Source organism: Hippoglossus stenolepis, chromosome 12, assembly GCF_022539355.2.
Source record: "Hippoglossus stenolepis isolate QCI-W04-F060 chromosome 12, HSTE1.2, whole genome shotgun sequence".
NCBI classification, from domain to species: domain Eukaryota; kingdom Metazoa; phylum Chordata; class Actinopteri; order Pleuronectiformes; family Pleuronectidae; genus Hippoglossus; species Hippoglossus stenolepis.
Window position 1 is genome coordinate 17,391,707 of NC_061494.1, and position 22,727 is coordinate 17,414,433.

The 22,727-nt window shown below is 43.8% G+C and overlaps 1 protein-coding gene across 2 annotated transcripts in view; it reads left to right on the plus strand.

The window, feature by feature from the left end:
• Positions 1 to 5,663: 5,663 nt before the first annotated feature.
• ank3a (ankyrin 3a) overlaps positions 5,664 to 22,727 on the plus strand; it is an 86,757-nt gene continuing 69,693 nt past the window's right edge. Inside the window, exon 1 of one of the 2 annotated variants that reach the window (XM_047342318.1) lies at positions 5,664 to 6,277. In XM_047342318.1, the coding sequence (XP_047198274.1) occupies positions 6,155 to 6,277 (123 nt within the window). In that variant the 5' untranslated portion in view covers positions 5,664 to 6,154. The remainder of the gene's footprint in view (positions 6,278 to 22,727) is intronic. The other variant, XM_035172647.2, reaches the window with a different exon arrangement.

Below are 22,727 nucleotides of genomic sequence, written 5' to 3' on the forward strand. Positions count from 1 at the left end.
GAAAAAAAGCTTCAGCCTAATTAAAACACTGATTATATTTCTTCTTGTCCTCGTATGGACTTAGATTAGTCAACAACACTTGATTGCATCACAGATCTGAACAGTTTTTCCTAGTATTTTTATTATTTTTCAAAGTATCTTTGCTTGTAAATGGCTTCTGAGTCGTAAACACGACTGCTTTGCTTCCATCAAACCAGACTGTGGTAATTAAATGCTTGAAAATATGGCCGTTGACTTTTCACACTCTTCCCCTGGTGTTATAGGTACATAAATCCAAACCCTTTTTGTTTCTAGTGTAAATCACTCCTCCCCTAGTGGTTGATCCTGCGCTAACCTGCTGCTCTTCATCAGCTCCTCTCATTCTTCTGATTCTAGTGAGGAAGAGGAGGAGGTGGTGGAGCATGTAGGGAACATGTCGCAGTACATGCATGCACAATTGTAATAATCATGCTTTGATGATGGAGGCGATAGAAATGCTCGCTGGTTTCTCTGTGAGTGAAATCAGAGCTTGTTTTTCAAATCTCATTTATTCCCTCTGCATCGTGACCACATTTTCAGTAACTTCAGTAATTTTTCGGTTGATTAATTAATTTCCTTGCTTTGATGTGACCCATATAATCTGTATCTGTGAGTATAAACAGTGAATCTTTCTGCCTACGACTGCATCATGAAAAAAATAAAAAGCAATTCATGCTCATCAAACTGAAAAGAACGTACCTCCCCCAACTGTCAGTCAGCTGCAGAGGACCCCCCCTCATGGTGCACACGCCTGCCTCCGTCTGTGTGTATGTGTGTCAGTGTGCTTCTCCTCTCCACTGTGAATGTCCTGTCTGCCCCTCAGTGGGGAAACCATGGAAGGACATTTTGTTCTGGTTTGAAAGGGAGTGCTCGGTCGTGACACACATTTAGGTAGGTTACTGGTGGCTAAGTGGGTTAAAGCCAAAGCGCATGTCTCAGGGTACATTATGCTTTGTCTGGAGGGGAGTCATTCAAATCATTATGAGGATGGAGTAAAGGAAAAAGGGGGATAGGTAGAATACAGGGTGTGGGAGAGAGATCTGTGTGAGAGTGAGACACTGTTTCATGACTGGTTGAGCCGGAGTGGACACGAGAAACACTGAAAAGAAACAACCACCATGATATTGAACTGCCTTATAAGCTTCGGCCTTAATAACCAGTCTGCAAACATCTTCGAACACCAAACAATGTCTAAAGCGGCGTTCAGACGTGCTCTGAAGTGTGGACACTAGCCTGAAATTTCCCAAAGGGGCCGAATGTAAGGACGCCAATGTTCGTATCAGTGGATCCACACATTCTCTGGAGAATGGCCGAGTGAGCGCCCATGTGAGAAAAAAGGCAGCAAAATCCCATAAATTCACATTTAGAAAAAGGGGGTGTGTTGATTATTCTAACACATGACAGATGAAAAATGAAAGAAATTAGAAAGAATCCAAATACGTCAGGATGAAAAAGAGGTGGCATGCACTTGTCAACGAGGAACGACAAAGGGATTCGAGAGCTTTTGGCGATAAGGGACGACGCTGGTGTCAACGTGCTGTAAACAAAAGCACATGATTCCTGCAGCGTCATTTATCAAGTCCTGTCTCCTGCCTCCTCCAAACAATCACCTGAATATCCTGAAAAGGTTCTTGTTGTTCTGAACACATCTGACTCAGAGCATCTCCTGCTGCATTGTTGATAAGTGAAAGACAAACTGAAAAATGTCCACAACCAATTTTCCAGATATTTCATTGGATCTCTGATATATTGCAAAACTCAAATCCATATTTCAACCCCCATCACCTCCTCTTCTCACCACATCCCCCCCCATATTGATGCGTTAGGCCTCGGGCTAAGTGTAGGTGGCGTAGGAGGGGTTTCTGTGTGGGTGGATCATTTCCTGTCAGTCTCTCCACTTTGCCTTTTGACCCGGCACCTTTCATATTCCTCTTCGTTCTTCCTCGAGGTGTTTCTAGACCGGTCAGAGCAGACGAAGATTTCTTCACACTCTGGGATTAGCAGAGAGATTTATGTTGTATAAAGAATATATATCACTGACAGGTAGACCCTGGCCTTGTAGCTAAGTTTTTTATTTTCTATATATTGGATCTAAGTTTGGTTCGAGATCTGGTGTTTAGAATGTGAACGTTTTAGAAAGAGAGGAAAAATGTTAAATATTTGAAATTGGGAACCTTTAAAATAGGTGAAATTCATAAAAGCATGTGAAATCCATTCATGTATTACTCATACCAGATCAACATGTTCGCTTTTGAGGTCATGTTGCCTGAATTCAAACCTGGCTTTGATGTTATTCAATGACAATTTGGCATAAATTGACAAATACGCGTTGCTTTGCTTATGTTTCTAATTACAAACACTGATTTAATTGTATTATCCAAGACCTATATTTACATGATATCATGCTGTGCTCCCAGGACATATGGGACAGTTGATGCTGTGGACCACTGGAGGGTAGCAGAGTACAGAGAATGATTCAGTTACGCTGGACTGACAAGCTGCTTTTCTTTTCCTTCCTTTATTCTGAACCTCAGATCAGATGTTAGACATGACGACACACGATTTACAGTTTGTGACAATTCCTGCAGCACGGGGACTGTGCTCGTGCATGTGAGTGAATAATCTATACAAGGCTGCAAAAAGGAACTAGTATTCAGGACAGGTGATGGTGAATAACGTGGACAGGACAGTAACAGGGCAGTTCAATTCAGAGCTCGGCTGTGCTGGTAATCTTCTGTAACCTCACAGTGACCTGTCCAGCTCACATCCTCCAGATGCTGTCTTAGCTTGGCCCTTTTTGTTTTTGTTGGTGTACAGGGACACACTGTTGTGGCTGCAGAGGTCAAAAGGGCCAATGACACTGATGCCGCGATTGGTCGTGTTGCACCCACGGGAGTTGCAGCAGCGGGTCACACAGAGTCAGGACAACGCAGCTCATAACAGTGAAGAAACTGAGCCCAGTAACATCGTCTCGGGGGCTTTTAAAAGACATATGAGGATTGAGAAAGTTTCCCTTCTGACCTTGTACTTTCAATGCTTAACTTTAATATGTATATTCCGAAAAGACCAAAGATAGATTCACTGTAACATGATCTCTTCTATTTATTTCAACTATTTTCTTTATGGATTTGAAATGCTTTATAGATTAAATTCTCTATAAATTGATTGGTTTCAGAAACAAATTCATCAAAACCCAAATATACTCATTATTTACTTTAAATGAAATAAAACCAATTAATTGATTGTCAATATAGTTGTAAATTAACTCTCTATTCAGCTCTAATAATACCACTAATGTTTAGTAGTGGTAGGTACATTAATAGTAGTATAGTACACATTCTTCATTGTGTGTGTGTGTGGTTTATCGTCCCAGGGTGTGTGTTTATTGTAACTTGTGGCAAAGTGCCTGAAAAACAGTGGAAAACGTCCAATATTCATCCACTTCTATAGAGTTCAGCGGCCACCGGCCAACTCTGCTCTGTTGTAGTCGTCTTTATTTTTCCTTGCTTGTAAAACGCTGTTTGAAATATAGGCCACCTTGGCAGTGGCTCTTACTACGGCTATTGGGGGTGTTCTCTTGGCTATCAACGTGTGAATGGATTATTTTCAGTCACTTAATGAATTGTTAAAAAGGCATTAGAACTGGCAGCGACTAAACCCTAGTTCATTATTGTAGTAGGTTTATATATATTTGCTTTGCAGTATTTTTATCCCTCTTAAAACATTCTGCTCCTCTTCATTCATCGTGATTCCTCTTCGCATATCTCTCCTCGGACAAAGGGTTTATTCTTTTTTTTTCCCTGATGATAGCGGTTTGTTTATCATGTGCACATATCCCCTGTCCTCGCCATGCTTCCACATGCACATGCACCCACCCCCCCCTGCTCCCTCCCTTCCCAATCCCTCTTACCTCCACGCTCCTTATCCATCCATCCTGTCCTCCCCAAAGCCACCCCATTGGCCCTCGCCTAGCAACCGCACGATAATTTGGCATAATGTGACACCCCCTGATGCATGATGGGGGCTATAAGTCAGCATCATCCCCCCCTCGTGCTGGGGTTTGTGGTTGAAAAGAAAGAAAGATGAAGCGGAGGGGATGAATATATTTGAGGTGGATAAAAGAGAATTTCACGCTCGTATTGTTACATGGCTGGTGTCCACTGGCTAAACCTGTCATCTCTCCCTGGAGGGTTGTTCTCCTCTCTCTCCAGCAGCAGTGCTCGATCATCCACTCGCTTGTTCTCGGCTTTTCACCATATGGTTTCCATTTGGTTGTGTGTACAGTTAAAGGCGTGACCACAGATACAGTAGATCCTGTCGAAAGCCGACAGGCATGTGGCGAGGCAGCCTCTCGGTATCAACAGGACCCGGCCGGGGCTCATAGGTGCCTCTGACAAGCAGGCAGGCAAAGAAACACAAAGATGGCTGCTGCGTGCTCACGTCTGTCTCCCGCTGCCATGTCAGACGTGGTCGATGTGAAGGACGTCCCAAAATAAGACGTCTGGTGTTTTTTCACCTCCTCCTCTTCATCGCTTTCCTCCGCTCCTCAGTCACAGAAAATCAAACAGGATCTTTTGTTGTGTCCCTCTCTCTCTCTCGCCCATTCTGTGTAAATCTTTCTTTATTCCTGTCTCTCCCTCCTCTTTCTCCTCCTCCTCCTCTGTTCCTCTGTTTTCAACAAAGACCTGAGTGATTTGGAGAAACAAAAGCTCCCCTGGTCCTGTTTGACCTCCCCATCATGGTGTCAGTGAACCCAGATGGTGGGAGGAGCACACTGAGGTTAGAGAGGCACACGACCAGGAACTCGGACATTTCTGAACTGAGATTCTTTTATTTGTGCAGTCGTTTGATGAATCATTAATACGTTTTTATATATTTAATTCACTCTATATTTTTTGGGGGGGGGTTCGTTTGCCATTCATTCATTCTCTGGTATGAGCATTACATGAAAAATTCAAGTACATTGTCGCAGTTACAATTAAGCAATTAACTGGCATTAGTCAATTATGCTGATATGTGTGTGTGTGTGTGTGTGTGTGTGTGTGTGTGTGTGTGTTTGTAAAGTTAGTGCACTATGCTCCCTCCCTCTTTCCCTTCACCCGTGTCCTTTACATGTTCTCTTCATCACCATTTCCATCCCCACACTTGGCCACCTCCATCTGGTAATGTGTGTGTGTGTGATAGCCAATAGGTGGGGGGTATACAATCTCTCTCCCAGACACACACTCACACGCACGCACGCACGCACACACACACACACACACACACACACACACACACACACACACACACACACTGCTGTTTCTTCCGCTCACCATTTCCTTTCCTATTCTTACCCCCGGTGCCTTTGCTTCATTCATTCATGCACTCGCACGCTCTAACACACAATTAATCTTTTTTACACCGTATCTCACACACGTGCACGAGCAAACACACACACACACACACACACACACACACAACTGCACGGTGGAGCACCAGGTGAGGACCCGAGAGGAGGAGGAGGAGGAGGGGGAAAGAGAAACATTTAAGAGGACAGACCAGAAACAGAGCGTGGTTGCCATGGTAACCGTTCCTCTCGCACCCGCCCTCCCTCCCTCCATCTCCATTCTCTCTCCCTCCTCTCTCTCTCTCTCTCCTCCCTCCACCTCTGTACTGGTGATGCTCGTGTCTCTTTCCTCTCTCCATCCGGTTTGTCCTCACCTCTCCTGGACGCGCTCCTCTCACACTGCCAGCGGATGACACACGAGGAGGAGGATGAGGACGACGAGGAGATGAGGAGAAGCTGCTTCCTCCTCTCTCCCATATTTTCATCACTTTAGAAGAAGAAGAAGAAGAAGAAGAAGAAGAAGAAGAAGAAGAAGAAAAAGAGAGAACGAGAAAGAGAAAGGGCATATCAGACCAAAGGAACAACCAAAAGAAAGGACACACAGGATATACATCAAAAGAGAAACCCTACTCTTCTCCATTCTCCTTTTCAAGGAGGGCATTTTTCTTCCCTTTCCCCCCCTTTCCTTTTCTACCCCATTTTTTCCTCTGAGATCCTGGTTTTGTCAATAGCCTCTGAACTTCTCTAGGATTTCAGGTGAGGCACGCGTGTGTGGTGTGTGGTGCCTCTTCAATTTTTTTACCTATCATGGCTCACGCGGCCTCCCAATTGAAGAAGAATCGGGGGGAAGTGGATGTGAATGCATTAGAGGACGAGAAGGAGAAGCGGAGGAAGAGCAGGAGAGCAGCGTCCCGGGAACAAAAGAGGAAGGTAACGAGGACTGGCTGGCTTGGCTGGTGGCTTCATCTGCTCCGCTAGCATCAATCGAGCATGACTGAGTGTGCGTGCGTGTGTGTGTGAGTGTGTGAGTTTGTGTGTGTGTGGGTCTCTACATCTCCTCTTGACCAGCAACATCAACTTGGTCTGGAGATTTCCTCCTCACATCATGTACATGCTCATATTCATGTGCACGTGGAGACTCAAGACATGCAGCATCTTTAACCTTGTGGACTAAATGTGTGCGTGTGTGATGATGTTGCGCTGGTGTGTTGTGAAGTGTGTGCATATGCTTGTGTGTGTCTTTTTTTTTTACACGATAGCTGAGAGTGTAACATAACTTCACCTGTTTGTGCCTGATGATCCCAGCGAGCCGCCTCTAGACGTGAACGCTGTACAGAAGGACACATGGAGCGTTTTGTTTTCCTGCCTGTGACTCTTTGAACGTTTCTCGATTCTTAAGCAAAACTACGTCACTCAGGGCTTCCTTAAACATCTGCGTATCGTTCCCTGTGTCAGTGAGCAAAGAGTTGGTCAGTTGTTCTGCCAGGAGTACGATCTGTGCAACCGTGTTGTGGGCTTCCTTTCAAATTAGACGCGGGCTGGGAGTTGTGTAAACTGTGAGGTCATATTTGTTTATACACAGTTTAAAATGCACAAAACCCCCAAAACTCATCTCACACTCCTTTTACTTTTTTGGGGGGAAATGTGTGTGTGTGTGTAGTTCAGTGGGTTTATATCTGTGTGTGTGTGTGCGTGTGCTTGGATGCACAGACAGCCATGTATAATGCATACACGACTGATTTATTGATGACAGAGCTTTTCATATGATGGAGGAGGAACTGAAGTGCACGTGGGTCTCCCTCCCTGCTCCTCTTCCTCTCTTACATGTCAGCTCTTTACTTTGGACAAACCAGAGGGAGAAACTCAGGCAAAATAGTGAAAAGGAGCCACAAGGTATAAAAACGATCAGCTACCTTTGATAGAAACAGGAATTTTAACTTGAAAGGTTAACTTGTCATCTACATCAACAGTCTGAACTGTCGGCAATCTACACATTGAATGTGGTGTGTTCTGACCGTGAGTCAATAACAGTGACATTTACTGTACTTTGCGCCCATGGGTGCCGGGTTTTGAATTATGCTGCTGGCAATGTTATTTGACCTTAGCCTAAACATAAATAAAGCTCTCACGGTCTAATCTTTTGTAAACCAAAAAATAAATAACGCAAAGAGGATAGTCTGTGAACATGCCTGTGGGTGCGCATTACCTTTATCTTTCCTGTGCTTCTGTGTATGAGAATGATGTGTCTGAGATATTGATCAGTATAGGAGGTTTTATAGTCCTCATGATGGCTCGTGTTTCATAGACGAGAACAGGGGATGATGAGAGGAGAGGAGAAGACAGGAGAGCTGCTGTATTGACTGGATTGTGCACAGTGCCATCCAAAGAATAATAAGCTTTCTCTTCTCCGTCCTTCCCTCTGTCCTCACACCAATCTACCATTCTCTCCCTCCTCTGTCTTGCTCACTATTTCTGTCCCCTTTTTTTTCTGGGTCTTTGTCATATTTACTTGAGAGATTTGAACCGTAGACTGTCGCTGTGGGTCATTCTCACTCACACACCCTCACAGATCAGCCACAAATGTGTTTCTCAACACACCAGGTTCTCTCCTGTGTTCACTCCTGTGGTTTTATTCTTTGGCCGACCTTGATCACGCAATGCTTACCCCTGCTGGTGGCCTTCCAACTTTCACAGTGTCCAACAACACATGGAAACACACAGACACGTGTGAATAAAACACACACACAAGAGAGAGATAAGTCGAATATTTCAGTCACAGGCGGCAACAGAGAATGACAGAGACTCTATGAAAGATTTGCAGAATAAGAAAACAGAAATGTGAATGTTTGACATTCAACGTGTCTCCATGTGTGAAAATCCTTTGGAGCCCAAATAATGTTAAAGTTGTATCACCAGTTTGTCATTAGTGTTTTCTTTCTACCTCAAACTAAGCTTTGTTGCTCCTGTTGTAAACCCATTTGTTCGTCTTGTTGCAAACTGTGCATCAAACTGCTTTGAGTCACTCCTGTCAGAGAGCTACACGCTATATTTAGGTAAAGCGAGTGTATAACTATGTAGAGAACACTTGTAAAGGCAGAGTGCTGCCTTCCCATTGGTGTATTCATTTGCATTAGTCACCAAGCAGGTCGAAATGCAGCAAACCCATATTTAGTTTAAGGTAGTGTAGTAGTAGTAGAAGTTAATTTATTGAAGGATGTGTCAGTGTGGATATTCCAGTCTCGTGTTTTATTTAAATTGCAATTTCCCATCTTGTTTTATGAAATGTGCAGTTCAATGAAACACAGGCTGTGTCCAGAATCACGCCTTCATTCTCACATTCACTTCTCTCTAACTTCTCTATAGTTTAGTGTTAATAAACATGGGGATTTTTGGTCTTGTCATCCATCACAGACCTGTATAGTCGCATAGAAAGTTAGGTGGACAAACCATGAACATCTCTTGGTATGTTCCACTGTGGGAATCTCTACATGGACTCCAGTAAAATACTAGAGAGTAGATATCATACACTGTATTGAACACAGCCTGAGTAACTGACTATCAAAATGCAGAATGAGAACAAAAAAGCGCATGTGAGGGAGTAGATGCTGCTTTTATCAGACGCCACTCACTTCAGTGTTGGTCTAATGGAGTCCAGGGTGTCTGGGGAGGGATCCCTGCCAGATGCCAAACAACTTGGCTTACTATGTGTGTGTGAGGAAAGCAGCACTGAATAAAATAAAGTTCCTAACTTTAGCACCCTGGGGATCCCAGGATGTCCACCTGAGGCTCTGAGGACGAGTTAGAGAGAAGAAGCCACGTCTCTGTGCATCTTTGTTTTTCTTTAAAATGTTTTTGCGTGGATTCATTTTCCTGAGAGCTTGTGATAAATAAAAAAGTCTGTGACAAGTGTAAACTCAGTACCAACAGTGGGCATCTGAACGGGAAACCCCTGTTATACTGTTACATAAATTCTCCAAGCTGCTTTACTTCTAATGACTTTATCTAGAGCCAGGAGCCCCCAATGGATTCCCTGAGGGAGAGGGAGAGCTAAGCAAAGCATAGGTTTCCTTCTGCTGTGTCCCAATTTTTACGCACTGTTCCGGTACACAGAATACGCTTGGTACTGTACCTATTGTGTCTCTCACAGGGCTTATATGGGCCATGAGCTGGATTCTCCCAACGCTATAATCTGATCGTGTTTTTATCTTCTAAGGAATGTCTGCGTCTGATTGCCGGTGTTTCTTAACTACATCCAATTATTGTGTCATTATCTAAACCGTAGACTGTATATGAGGATGTATGAAATGTCAGCTTCTCAAATGTGAAGCTAAAGCGGCTCAGTCGGCCTCTGGCAGCTTGATGCAAACTAGGACATAAACTCTGCTTCCTCATTCAAAGTACACGTCCAAAATGTTTTCTCAAAGATGGTGTCTTTTATTCTAGATAGTTCTTATTACACCAGTGTATGTTCTTAGAAAAATATTGACATCGGAGGCACAGGGGCTCCACCCCCTGCTGCTACTGCATATCTCAGACTCAATGATATTATGACTTAATTTCTAATAAAAGTGGAGATGCATCGTCCAACTTTATTTACTGGAAGCCTAATGAAAATAGAAATTTACAAAATTGCAAAATTCCAAAGATCACCGGCATGTTCCGATCATCAGAAGTGAATGTCGTCATCATTCGTCACCATTGTTGGGGAGTTAGTCTGAAACCGTATCTCAGTGGTGAATCTGAGCAGACTGCTGGAAGGCGATGGGGAGTGTTGAATTTGGATGTCAGCCTGGTTGCCTTCAGAGCAAGCCCATGGCAACAGTGGCAAGGCAAGAGTCTGCCTGGCCCTGAGAGGAAAAATAAACCGTGGGGGAAAACACTCATCAGGCTTTAGGGAAGCATGAAGGGACGATACATAATATCACTGCATAATGTAATAGCTTTATCTCTCATTTTTCTTTATTTCTTTTGCTCTCTGTCTCATTTTACTCGCTCACTATCTCTCTCCACTCCACTTTCTGTCCTGGCTGAAACAAAGCCGGCACGTGTGTCGCTTCCCTTCTCCCCCATCTACTCCTTCCTTCACCTCCTCCCCTCCCCACCAGCCCATAAATGATGGAGGTTAATGAATTCAGCGCTCATGCATGCTTCAGCTAATTGCATTGGCATTGGGAACCCCTCCCATTATTACAAAATGTTTTCACCATCAAGATGGCCACCGCCAGGACGGCTGGCAGGAGTGAGTTTGCGGAGCCTGCCAAGCGTCTGTTTATTGAAATGACAATTGATGTCGAGTATATTGTATTTTTTATGAACATGGTGGGAGTGTGATGTGTGTAAATTGAACTAAAAAGCAGTTGTTGCAGGTCATAGTAAAACTTTGCATGTGTATGAGCACATATACCCACACACACATCAGCTCATACACTAGAATCAGATGTAGAGCAAACTGAGGATTGAGGATTTTGTCCTTCATCACTGTCATCGTAGGAATGGATCAGTTAATAGTATGAACAGGAGAAATGATTAGAGCGAGCAAAACTGTGCACTGCTGTGGTCACATGGTCACCTGACTATTATGGTCTGCATTGCTTCCGCACTGGTCATTCAAAGTATTAACATTCAGTAATTACCGCTCCATATAGTTTTAGCTGGAGTCCACCTCTCACACGCTGGATTGCTTACCTAAGTAAAAAGGGATTCACGAGAAAACAATGTGGAGTTTAATCCACCACAATTTAATCTCATTGATCTCACAGTTAAATGTTCACTCTCTTTACACCATATCAGAATTATATTACACCACTATTTCTCTGTTATTTATTTGAGTCTCATGTCTAATCTTTAGTGGTGCTAAATTGATAGATTTTACGCACTTGATTAATCACTTAATTCCTGCTAAAGCAAATTAAATATTTGTGATTGTCTTTCTTAACATCATTCAGCCTCCACCTTTTCCATAAATATTGTTGCCACGTTATAGTCTAAGACAAACTCAGATCCGCTGCACTAACTGAAATCAGGTCAGAGATCTACAGATCAAATTAGATTTCGTTGAATGTCAATCCAATCGTTCTATCCACTTAAACACACTACAAGTTAATCAGTCAGTCTTTAATCCGCACACTTGTATTTCACATGGCCGCAAACGTGCAGGATGCTCCAATGGGCGACATGCTCTACTGTATGCTGCTATTGTTCTAGATTAGCTTCAGTCTCTAAGGGGAAATGAGAGCGTGTAATAAGGATTGTTCTAATTATTGATCCACCACTTTGAGGGTCCTTACTGAGAGTACTGCTGGGGGATGGCGTGTGCTTATGTGTGTGTGTGTGTGTGTGTGTGTGTGTGTGTTTGTGGTGATGGTATTTCTTATGGAGCCTTCGTAACTGGAAACCAGTGCAAGAGGGGATTTGTTTGTCCTACCACTGGGGAGAAAAATCCATGTTGTCTAGTCGTGGTTCCCGGTTGAGAAGATCTGACATCTGCAATCAGGTTATTTAAGTTGTGTTCAAGACTATATTATAACGTTGTCTGTCTTTTTATGCGGGCGCTTGATGAAGTGTGTGTTTGCACCGAAGAGTCGGAGAGAGAAAAGCAGCGAGAGGGAGGGGCAGAGAACGAGAGAGGAAAGGATGAGGACTAATAGATGGAGAGAGAGAGAGAGAGCATGTGTGTGACAGAGAGGAGCAAGTGAGAGATAAGAAGAAATGTAGAGAATTAGAGAGTCAGTCAGAGAGAGAGAGAGCGAGAGAGAGCATGATCGTAAGCCTAAAGGTCATTTGAAGGTGAGTGGCGTCTTTTTCGCCGTTCCTCCAATCCATGTGCACCCTCCCTCCTCCTCCTCCTCCTCCCGCTCGCTCTCTCTGAAGTAGTGCCCTACTGTATGTTGGACTACTTATGTTATTCCACATGACACATATATAAAGATTAAAGTTCTACATAATCTCAGGGCTCATTGCTGGATCCATTTAAATGAGTAAGAATGACACACAAACGGAGGTTCTCACTTCCTTACAACTCAGAGGGTTGTTAGCATGTATTAGAAGACATAGGAGATTTATATGAATCCATAAGGTTAAGGAGCGTTAAGTCCTTCAGTCGTGACAGAAAATCGTAAAATATGGAGATTGATGAAAAAATCCTTTCAAATTTTTGTCTTCGCGTGTGATATCTATCAGTTTCTGTGTGAAAATCACATATTCCCACACAAACCATGTAAGAATGTGGAGTTTTACCTGTGTTAAATTCACATTTGTTATTTGGTCGGCTAAACTTGCACGTGTAGATAATTATTGGGGGTTTAGTGACACCGTCAGTGGATCAAGAGCCGAAATTATTTGACAGATTTCAAGTTTAACTATAAAACTTGCGGTATGGCAGTTTTTTTTGCCTTTCCTGCTTTTCCTTGTTTTATGTGACACCAGTCTGAATATTTTTACGTGTCTTGTTTTATGTTTCCTTGGACAAAACAAACAGTGAACTGGCATCGTTTTGGGATTAGGATTTACTGTTATTTGACATTTTATGGACCCGTTGATTTATCAAGGAAGCGATAAGCAGATTCATCAGTTATGGAAATAATTATTAGCTGCAACAAACGCACAGAAACAATGTAATGCAGCCTGTGGCCATGGGCTTAGAGAATATAATAAGCGTGTTAATATATACAACCTGGGCTTGTGGTGTATTTGTTCTGCTTTACAAATGAACGGTACATTAATGCGATAAAGTGTTTCATTAATTTTGTTTGCATCGGATGAATGAATCTACAATCCTGCTCAGTAACGGAGGTTTAAAAGTCCTCCCGGGCAGGATATGGCTTTTCTGCAGTTGGCCATATTATCTGAGAAGAAGAAGGAAGATGCAGCATTATACCTGAAGTTGGATGCAAACACATAAACCAACCACAAGAGCAGATAGTAAGATTCACTGGAGCAGGAACATCTCTAAAAACACCAGGTTAAACCGGAGTGCAGGGACCTTCCCCTCGGAACAAGTCTGCCACAGAGTTACCTCTCACCTCTCCATCAGTCATCCATTCATCTCATTTAAACGGGACAACCTCACCTCTGATGTTCAAGGGTGAGACCGAAAAAGGAGCGAGCGCAGTTCACCGTGAGATTATTCGCGCGTAGTTACAGATACAGTAATGCTGCTTAATGATGTGATTACAGGGCTGAATGGTATGTAAGGGGGCACAGAGACGGAATAGTGGGAAAGAAAGAGCAGGAGACGAAGCAGCGGACTTGATGAGGCATGGACGGAGAGGGAGAGAAAAGAAAGGTCAAGAGGCGGTGGGCAGGTGTGGAGGAGTTCCAGAGAGAAGAAGAGAAGAGGATCTGTTGGAGTGGAAAAAGGGAATAAGAGAAAAGAGAGATAAGAATAGAGAAGTGGACGAGAGGCGCAGCTGGTGTATGAAAGACGGCAGAGGAAGATGTCGGCGCTCCATTCAAACACGTTCACACAGTTGGACGGTGAACGATCAGTAATAATAATAATAATAATGTTAGTAATAATAACCTTGATTCATAGAGCGCCTTTCATGGTGGCCAAGGAAAAGGACGTGTTGACTGAAGCAGCCATGTGTGTGTGTGTGCGTGTGTGTGTGCGTGTGTGTGTGTGTGTGTGTGTGTGTGTGTGTGTGTGTGTGTGTGTGTGTGTGTGTGTGTGTGTGTGTGTGTGCATTAATGCAAATGTGGCAGGTGCTAGTCATCCACTCACAGATAAAGCTTATCCTATTGAAATGATGCTGCCCCCCCCTTCCCTCACACATACATGCACGCACGCACGCACACACACACACACCACTCTGTTGACCCATGGGACTGATGCTTGTATGGCTTGATAATTACTTTCTTTTTGCTCGTCTCCACCACCACGCCGGTTCCCTGTCCTCTACTTAACCACCTGCCACGCCACCATCATGTGCAGCGATAACTGGAATCAAGAGATCATCACTTTTGTCGTCTGGCTCCGTCTACGAGCTTCGAGGTCCCAGCTCAGCTCTGAAAGCAACGGAGACAACGGCAATGCAAATATATTTTAAACATGTCTCAGACTTTAAATTCACGATATCTGTGAAAGGTCACGTCACCCTCGTGTTCTCACATTTTCGCTGGGCAAGGGCGGGACGGTGTGGTCCTGGTCCCGTGGCACCCCCCCCGCCATGCAGGCTGGAGCTCAGAGGCTGAGGAAATGGGCTCTGTTAGGACAGATCGATGGTAATCACACCTCTTCATAGTTAGCTCTTTCGCGTGGGGGGAGGGAGAGAAAAGGGCCGGAGAGAGGGAGAGTAAAACAGGGGGGAAGCAGCAGGAGGAGGTGGCAGCAGCACGGGGGGTCGGAGGGGTTGATATTCAGGGTCCCTTTGGGAGCAGAAAAAAGCCTGGATTCATGATTAGAGAACATGTTCACCCCACCCCCTCTGTCCCATCTACCAAACCCCAACTCCCAAACATAGATGCACCTTTTCTCTCTGCACATGCTGATTGTGCTGGGAAATAATTTTGTCTTGTGCATGTCCAGCCGTCCCCCATTCTCCAAATACAACTCGCTTGCTCTTTTTCTCCCTGTAAAGGATTAATCTGTTATGGTTCATTCTCTTTTATTTTCTTCTGAAATGTTTACTCTGAAGCACAATAAACCTCGTGCAATGTCCGGCTAATAGACTCAGCGACAACAGTGGCTCTTAAACCCGGTTTGTCACAAATGTACTTTTGCTTCTGGCCCTGGGGGAGCGACTCCATCGCACCTTAAAGGAGGTAATTTAGTGTGAAAAGGTTGCGGTCTGTGTAGCAGTGTGGTCTTAGCATGGAAACTCTGTATTTTCAGCGTGTGCGTGGCCTTGTGTGTACCGCGCGGTACAGTCAGCGGTAAAAACACGAGGTGAAATGATGTGTTTTGTCATCTGCTGGCTTGTGTGATACAAGTTTAAAGCGGTCCTGTGCAGAACGCTGTAATTCAGCATAATGTCGGCTGATGGGGAAAGGTTGATTGTAGCTCCGAGCTGGGATTGGTATTCTTCTACTCAGCTGGTTATGTGTCAGATCACTGGATAAATAGACCTTTAGACAGTAGAGCCTCGCACACACACACACACACACACACGCACACACGCACACGCACACACACACACACACACACACACACACACACACACACACACACACACACACACATACGCACACGCACACGCACACACACACACATGCACAGTGAGGTCTTTGGCTGCAGTTCTCGTGTGTTTTTCTAACAGTTGTGTGCACAGCCAGAACAGTAGCAAAGCGTTCTGTCTGCCTAATGTTTGATACTGAATTATTCACGAGCAGCTTTGCCCAACATGTTTGCACTCTGTTGTCAGTGACCGCTCACAGCATATTGTGGGGACGCAAGTGTGTTTTATCATCCACGTGAAGACTCTCGTCACCGGAACGTGACTGAGGCCGCGGAGAATTAATATCGTGACGTAACATCACAACCTGGTTTACTATCTACTATCAGAGAGGATTCCTGAATTACAGTATCAAGTTGTACCATGTGTGAAAACCCAGGATGAGGCACTGCAGGAGATCACGTCTGTGTTTGTGCTTCCGCTTCATTTCTGAGGATTTTCCCATGTTTCTTTTTGATTTTCCTTACTTCTTCTTACTGGTTCTTACTGGTTCCACTCTGTTCATGAATAATCAGGAAAATGTGAGATTACATTTATGGTTGGCTTGAATACGCCTACATGACCATTGGTGTCTGAGAATTATCAAAGAGATCGTTTTCTGTTGTATCTTTATATTGAATGTGACATTTATCTGGTCTCACAGATCCTAGATGTTTTATTTTATGCCGACTTGAATCAGACTTTATATCCAGAAAGGATTGGTGCCACGAGGGGAACTATCTGTATATGTTGTGATATGAGTTTACCCCCATAGGGCAGAACAGTAATTCAGGATTGATGCTGTGCTCTGGCTCTAGGTGCCCTTCAAGCCCACTGTTCCTGCCAGAAATCCATCACTAATACTGTACAGCAAGGGCACAAACACAGGAGGAGGAGAGGTGGTGTGAAGAGTGAAAAGAGTAAAGCAGGACTAAGAATGCTCAATGAAGCCGAAACTAAACGAGTCGACACGGGAAATGATTTATCGTATAAACTGATTTTCGGGATTTTGAACAGATGGATGGATAAAACCCATTATCACGGCTGAAATGATTAGTCAGTTAATCGATTTGTTGATTGACAGAAAATGTATCAGCCTCACAGACTGGATCTAGGTTGAAACTGTCTTTGGGTGCAGCTTTGTCCAAATATATGCAGATTGGCACTTTGGATAATGAATGAATAGAAGGATGGACAATTGTGATAATCGTTCAATGTTAAGCAAAGTATTCATTGGTTCAAGCGTCACAATTGTAACAGACATATTTTTCTATTTTCTGACAATTTCTAAACCCAAATAATTGGTTGATTTTATCCCCAAAAATAATCCGTTGTTCATGAAAGTTGCAAAGGGGAATTTCTTCTGTTCTGAATTCAACGTTATTTATATCGGGGAAGATCTGTCACGAGTGAAATGCTGTTGTTTAACATCACACAGGAATGAAGACCGTTAATACTGATGATGAGGGTAAAACCTGATCTTTGCTTCATCATCTCTCAGCTCACTCAGTCAATACCAACACATGAGCCCGCTCTCCCAGACATAACTGAGTCACGGTGAAATCTCTTGTTTCCCAATGTGGTTGTTAATTCTTCTCCACCATCACTGAACCAACAGGTTGTAAATGATCTTCGGCATCATCCCGTTCTTCTTCCTCCTCTGGTGCTTCTCACCCTGTTTGGTTTCAGCCTCTTTAACAAACACCCGTCACGTTGGAAATAGAACAGCCCTGCAGCATCTTTCAGCCAGCTCCCTTGATGACGATGTGTGTTCCTGTGTTGACAATCTCACACTGGATATTTTCGGTTTTCCTCTCTGGTTGTTGTTTTGAAAGCAGCTCGACTCAGAGATGTCGTCGTATATCTATAGTACTAGTATGTTCCCACCCAGCCATTTCCTACCTGGAGGGAAGTGAGTAATAGCACAGACAGCAGATCGTCTGTGTGCTGTCGCTTTGTCTCGATTTTAGAACAAACAAGGATTGGACTCCTTTCTGTGTTCGTCTAAAATCCTCCTGTTATTGAATTAAAGTTGAGGTTTACCACAACTTTATTGGCACTTCCTGTCATATTGGTATTACAGTTGTGTCGGAGCAGGTACTTGCTGAAATAGTTTTTGCATTAAATTTACTAATGAGCGACAAAAACTTCTCTCCTCTATTTTAAAATGTTGAAAATCGAGATTTGGTATTACAGTAAGTACAGTAAGAAGTTATACACTACAGTTTAAAAAGTAGACACCACATTGTCCTTACTGTCTAATTGCACACTTTGCAATCTGTCAGCTTGAAGGTTTGATCTGATGCAACGAGACGCAGCAACATGAGTCAGATTGTTGCTAGTGTTGCTGCTGACTAGGTTGCTGTCACCGTGTGTGTGTGTGTGTGTGTGTGTGTGTGTGTGTGTGTGTGTGTGTGTGTGTGTGTGTGTGTGTGTGTGTGTGTGTGTGTGTGTTGCTGAATGGGGATGCTGTCAGCTGTGTGTCAGCCATCTTGACACCCACATTGCGCTTTTAACTTTTCCGGGACCTTTCCTACCCTGACAGCCAAATGGCCACTCGGGCCGTTACATACATGCAAGTTGCTGAAGCGTCCAATTAGAAGAAGTGTTGGAACTAAGCAGAAATGACACAGAGGAGACAGCAACAGAAAAAAAAAAGCTGCAGTGCTTGTTCATCGTTTCACAGGGTCAGCGTGACTTTTGTACTTTTGACCTTTTAAATTAGATGGAGCGTATTGACTTCAAATTGATTTTTAAGGTCTTTAAAGGTTCAGTGTGTAGAATTTAGGGACACCTAGTGGTGAAGTTGCATGTTACAGGTGAATAGAACCTCACCCTGACCTTCCAAACATGAAAGAGAGTCAATTCAATAAAATGTTTTGTATAATTTAATACAGTATCAACATTATACACATTCTTTGTGTATATGCAGTGTGTGTCTGTGTTTGAGTCTTTGAACCTGTGCCTTTTGTCCATGTGTGTTTGTGTGAGTGTAGATTACACCCACCACATGTTAATGTTGTATGTAAGAGGCACTTCAAGGTGAGCGGAGTGTGGGGGTGGAGGCTCTTAGACGTGACTTGATCATTTGAGTTGTTGCTGACACCGTCATGGCCTCAAAGTGTCCTCATGGAAACACATATCACTTAATCAGGTGAAGAGAACCCTTTAGGTTCTGTCCCTGATATAACATGTTTGTGTCCCCCTTGCTGTGGCAACATAGCCACACATGTCAACGCAATTTTACCACAAGGTTAAACCAACATGGAGGATATATGTGGCAGATATGTCCCCTGAAATAAACAGAAAACCATCCACGTTTTTCGGAAATCTCTGATGGTCAGGGGTGAGTACGAAAGAGAACAAAACAGAAACACTCGGTACAAAGGGAGAGATGAGACAACGGCTGAAAAATATTAGGTCAAATTATAAGTGTGGCAGATGAGAAACCACCTCAGTGAAGAAAGCAGCTCAGCATCATTGTTCTGTGTGTGTGTGTGTGTGTGTGTGTGTGTGTGTGTGTGTGTGTGTGTGTGTGTGTGTGTGTGTGTGTGTGTGTGTGTGTGTGTGTGCGCTAGCCAAGCTAACCAACTGTACCCATCATCAGTCAAGGTTGTGTCTTATTATAGGTCATTAGTTTCTCTGCTCAGCTGCGACCTTGAAGCGCGCTGCATGCACATGCACCATATCAGGCAAAATGAGTGTGTGTGTGTGTGTGTGCGCGTGCACCCATCCTGCTCTGTGTATTGCATCGTGTTCAAGACTGCCTACTGTATGTAAACGTGTTGTGAGGGCGTACACGGCTGCACCGTAGATGAGCGGTCAGCTGTGTGTGATGGATGGATGGACAGGGGGGTGTCACAGAGGGTCAGCCAACATGCCCTCATGCAAAGGGGGGTGGGGACGGCTCGTGAGGATGTCACTAACACTGGTCTAAAGTAAAAGTGCTGCCACCCACAATAAAAATAAATATATGTCTGCCGTTCGGGACAAGAGGCTGAGTCCTCACTGCCAGCAGTCATTTGCTGCTTGTTGCCTTTTACCTGCTGTGACAGTTACACTGTGATGTGCAGACCACATCAAGTTCTCACCCAAATATTTGACTTATTGAGAATGTGATGCATCAGAAAAGTGGTTAAACACTGACTCGCTGCTTTTTATTCCTTTTTATTCTCTAGTTTTTGCACAGTTTGAACAAACAAGAGTGGATGTGTTGCTGGGTGACAGTTACAAATGATGGCAGCTGGATTTTTCTTGCTGTTCTGGTTACTTTTCCCTTTCAACCTCGTATTGCATGTCTGAAATAAAGTTACAATAAGTAAGAGTCCACACCTGAGACTTGTTACAGTTGTATTGTAAAGTGTTTTGCCGAATATCCATCATGAAGGATCTACCTGAGCCTGTGTGCCTCCTGAGGATCGGTCTAAATCCTGCGTTACTGTATTACTGAACACTAGTGGAGCAGATTCATGTTGCAGTGTCCCGCTGAAAGAAAATCAGCCCAGAGAGGAGGAGGAGAAGGAGGAGAGAGACATTCTGGATCATCCTGTACCCCTCCCTCTATCGATTTCCGTGTCCCATGTCTCAACACAGCACATTTGACAGAGAGACGCTGCTCATAAGCCCGGCCAGCGACACAAGGAGAGATGACATCAGAGAAAGCTTTTTTTAATTCTCTTGTCTCCCTTTTAGAAAGTCACATGATGCGACTCCCAGGGTCCACCTGACGTGCAGTGACGAGGATTGTTGCACTGACATCTGCTGGTGTTTTTATTCAAAATGAGCCGGTCTACAGACGGAATGAATGATCATTCCCCTGCCGCCCCCTTAAAAATAATGAAATCCTCCTTCAGGCCACGCTTGACCCCTTAAACTCCCATGACCTCCGGGTCTGAGGTTGTGCTTTGGTCAGGGCGTCATAATTGCTGTTAAGGGACTAAGGTGCCAGAGTATTTGCTGTCATGCCTCCAGCTGGAAAGAAATATATACATTTCAGAATGCGTGTTGCTGTGTTGCAGTTGTAGTATAGTGCTTTGTCTTTTGGGATAACGACCATTTCATAGCAACAAAACACGGGTGAATTTCTTTACTCTCAACACTGCCGCTGTCTGTCTTGTTGCCACGCTGCTGCTATTATGGATTTGGGCCTCCCCATTCAACAGCCTATTACTTTGTGTTGCCTGAGGGGCAGCTGGCTGCTTCAGCACCTAATAGCCTTCTGTTGGCCAAGCAGGAACGCCAGGATCTGAGAGACCATTACTCCAGCGTATAGAAGGCTGCAACGTGTAATAACCCCTGTGTTTGTGGAGGAGCAGAGATTTAAGAAGTATACATGAAAGATCAGCGGTTTTATCGGTCAGGATGTTGGACATTGGATAAATTCAAGCACGTTGTCCCTCTCACGCTTCCTCACTATGCTTCACTCCTTCCTCCTCTTTCCTCTTCATCCGTTTCTGTCTGGATGGAGCCTTTGATCCACTTGGCCTCATGTCAAAGGTAGAAGATTAGAATATCGTCCCTCAATTTTAACACGTTTACTGAGACGTCTGTGTGTGTTCAGTTTAGGTTTTTACATGTGCATGATCGTGACTGTGTCTGCGTGTGTGTGTGTGTGGGGTGGAGACTAGGGGGTTCAGGGGGGACAGATGGTTCATGGTCTGCTCTCGTCTGGTGCTCTCCGCCTGCCAAAGATCAGGCTCAAACCATTACACCACTCAGCACTACTCCATTCAGGCCTGCTCGACGACAGGCCGACACAACAGCCCTCTTTCTGTTTTATAGAGAACTTTATGAGCGATTATAATGTTGGAGTCGAAGCTACAGAAATTACATCTACAGCAGATTTAGTTTGGGCTCACTGACGGACTGTATTTTACAATAAATACCAGGTTTTATTCTTTGGCTCTTTTGCGAGACAGTATACTACAGAACATAGTATATCTAGAATTTGAAATCCAGAGAAGTAAAATACACACAACAATTATACAGATATTTCATGTTGTTCCACTCAAGTCTTCCCATACAAATGAATGCCAGGTCACAACCTAGATACAGTCTGTGTGTTTGCAGGATGTGAGAGCATCAAGCTAAATGTATGGGACTCTCTGCTGTGGTGGTTTAGTGAGAAGTGATAATGTGGACAAAAAGCTTTCAGACTTGGCCTCTTCCTTCTCCACAAAGTCTGGAGAGGAGCCTCGCCGTCTGCTGCAGGGGTCTCAGCAGAGAGATATTTATCACTGCCAGACACACACACACCCCCACACACACTGTATATACAGTACAGTGTGTCTGTGGCAGATCCATACACAAAAAACACACAATATCTTGAATTAACTGACTTAATAAGTGACTCCAATTATCTAGCCTAGCTGGCATTCCCAGATATATTGATGCTTCTTTTACTCCTGTATGTCTTTTCTGTGTTTTTAACCTGTATGTTTGAACGTTTTTGTGTGTGTGTGTGTGTGTGTGTGTTATCTTCCCCTGCATGTATTTATATTTAAAGCTTTTTATTTCATTGCTGCCCATCTTGACCAGGACTCCCTGGCAGAGGAGATACTGTATCTCAATGTGACCTTCCTGGTTAAATAAAGGATGAATGGAAAAATAAACTTATAGCAGAAGATAAAAAAGAGGAATTGAGTTCACTTAGAATTGACTTTAACTTGACTTTAACAATGCCCTGTGGAGCCAGATGCACATTTATTACAAAGTTTACTCTCCCTTACTGTAGTGCAGCTGTGGCACTAAACCAGTGCAACAGATAGGATGTGTAGAAGGCGGTAAACTTGTTGATCTCTGTTGCTTTCAAGGACACTAGGGCAGTTTAGAAACGCACATGGCACATCATAGACTGTACCTGTCTGTGACACATGTGCAGACCCACACGAGGAGGGTTAGGGTTGGGGGTCTGACATGAAGACACAGAAAAGGCTATAATCGGGGAACATGGTGGATGGTGGAAAGATGGAGGAGGGAGATAGAGACAGAGAAGTTGTGAAAGAAGTGGATTCTTGCTTTTTCACATAAGTCCCTCCAGTTCTTTTCCACCATGAATAGAGGGACACTGTAGTAATGGGCGTCTGCAGTTGATAAAATGGTTTATATGTTTTGAAAAAGAAAGTATCTTCTCTCAGTGGCAATTTAACACATATTCACTAGATGTTTGAGTTTTTTCTGTTTAATGGGAAGACGATGAAGTATGGTGGCTGAGATTTGTGATTAGGAGA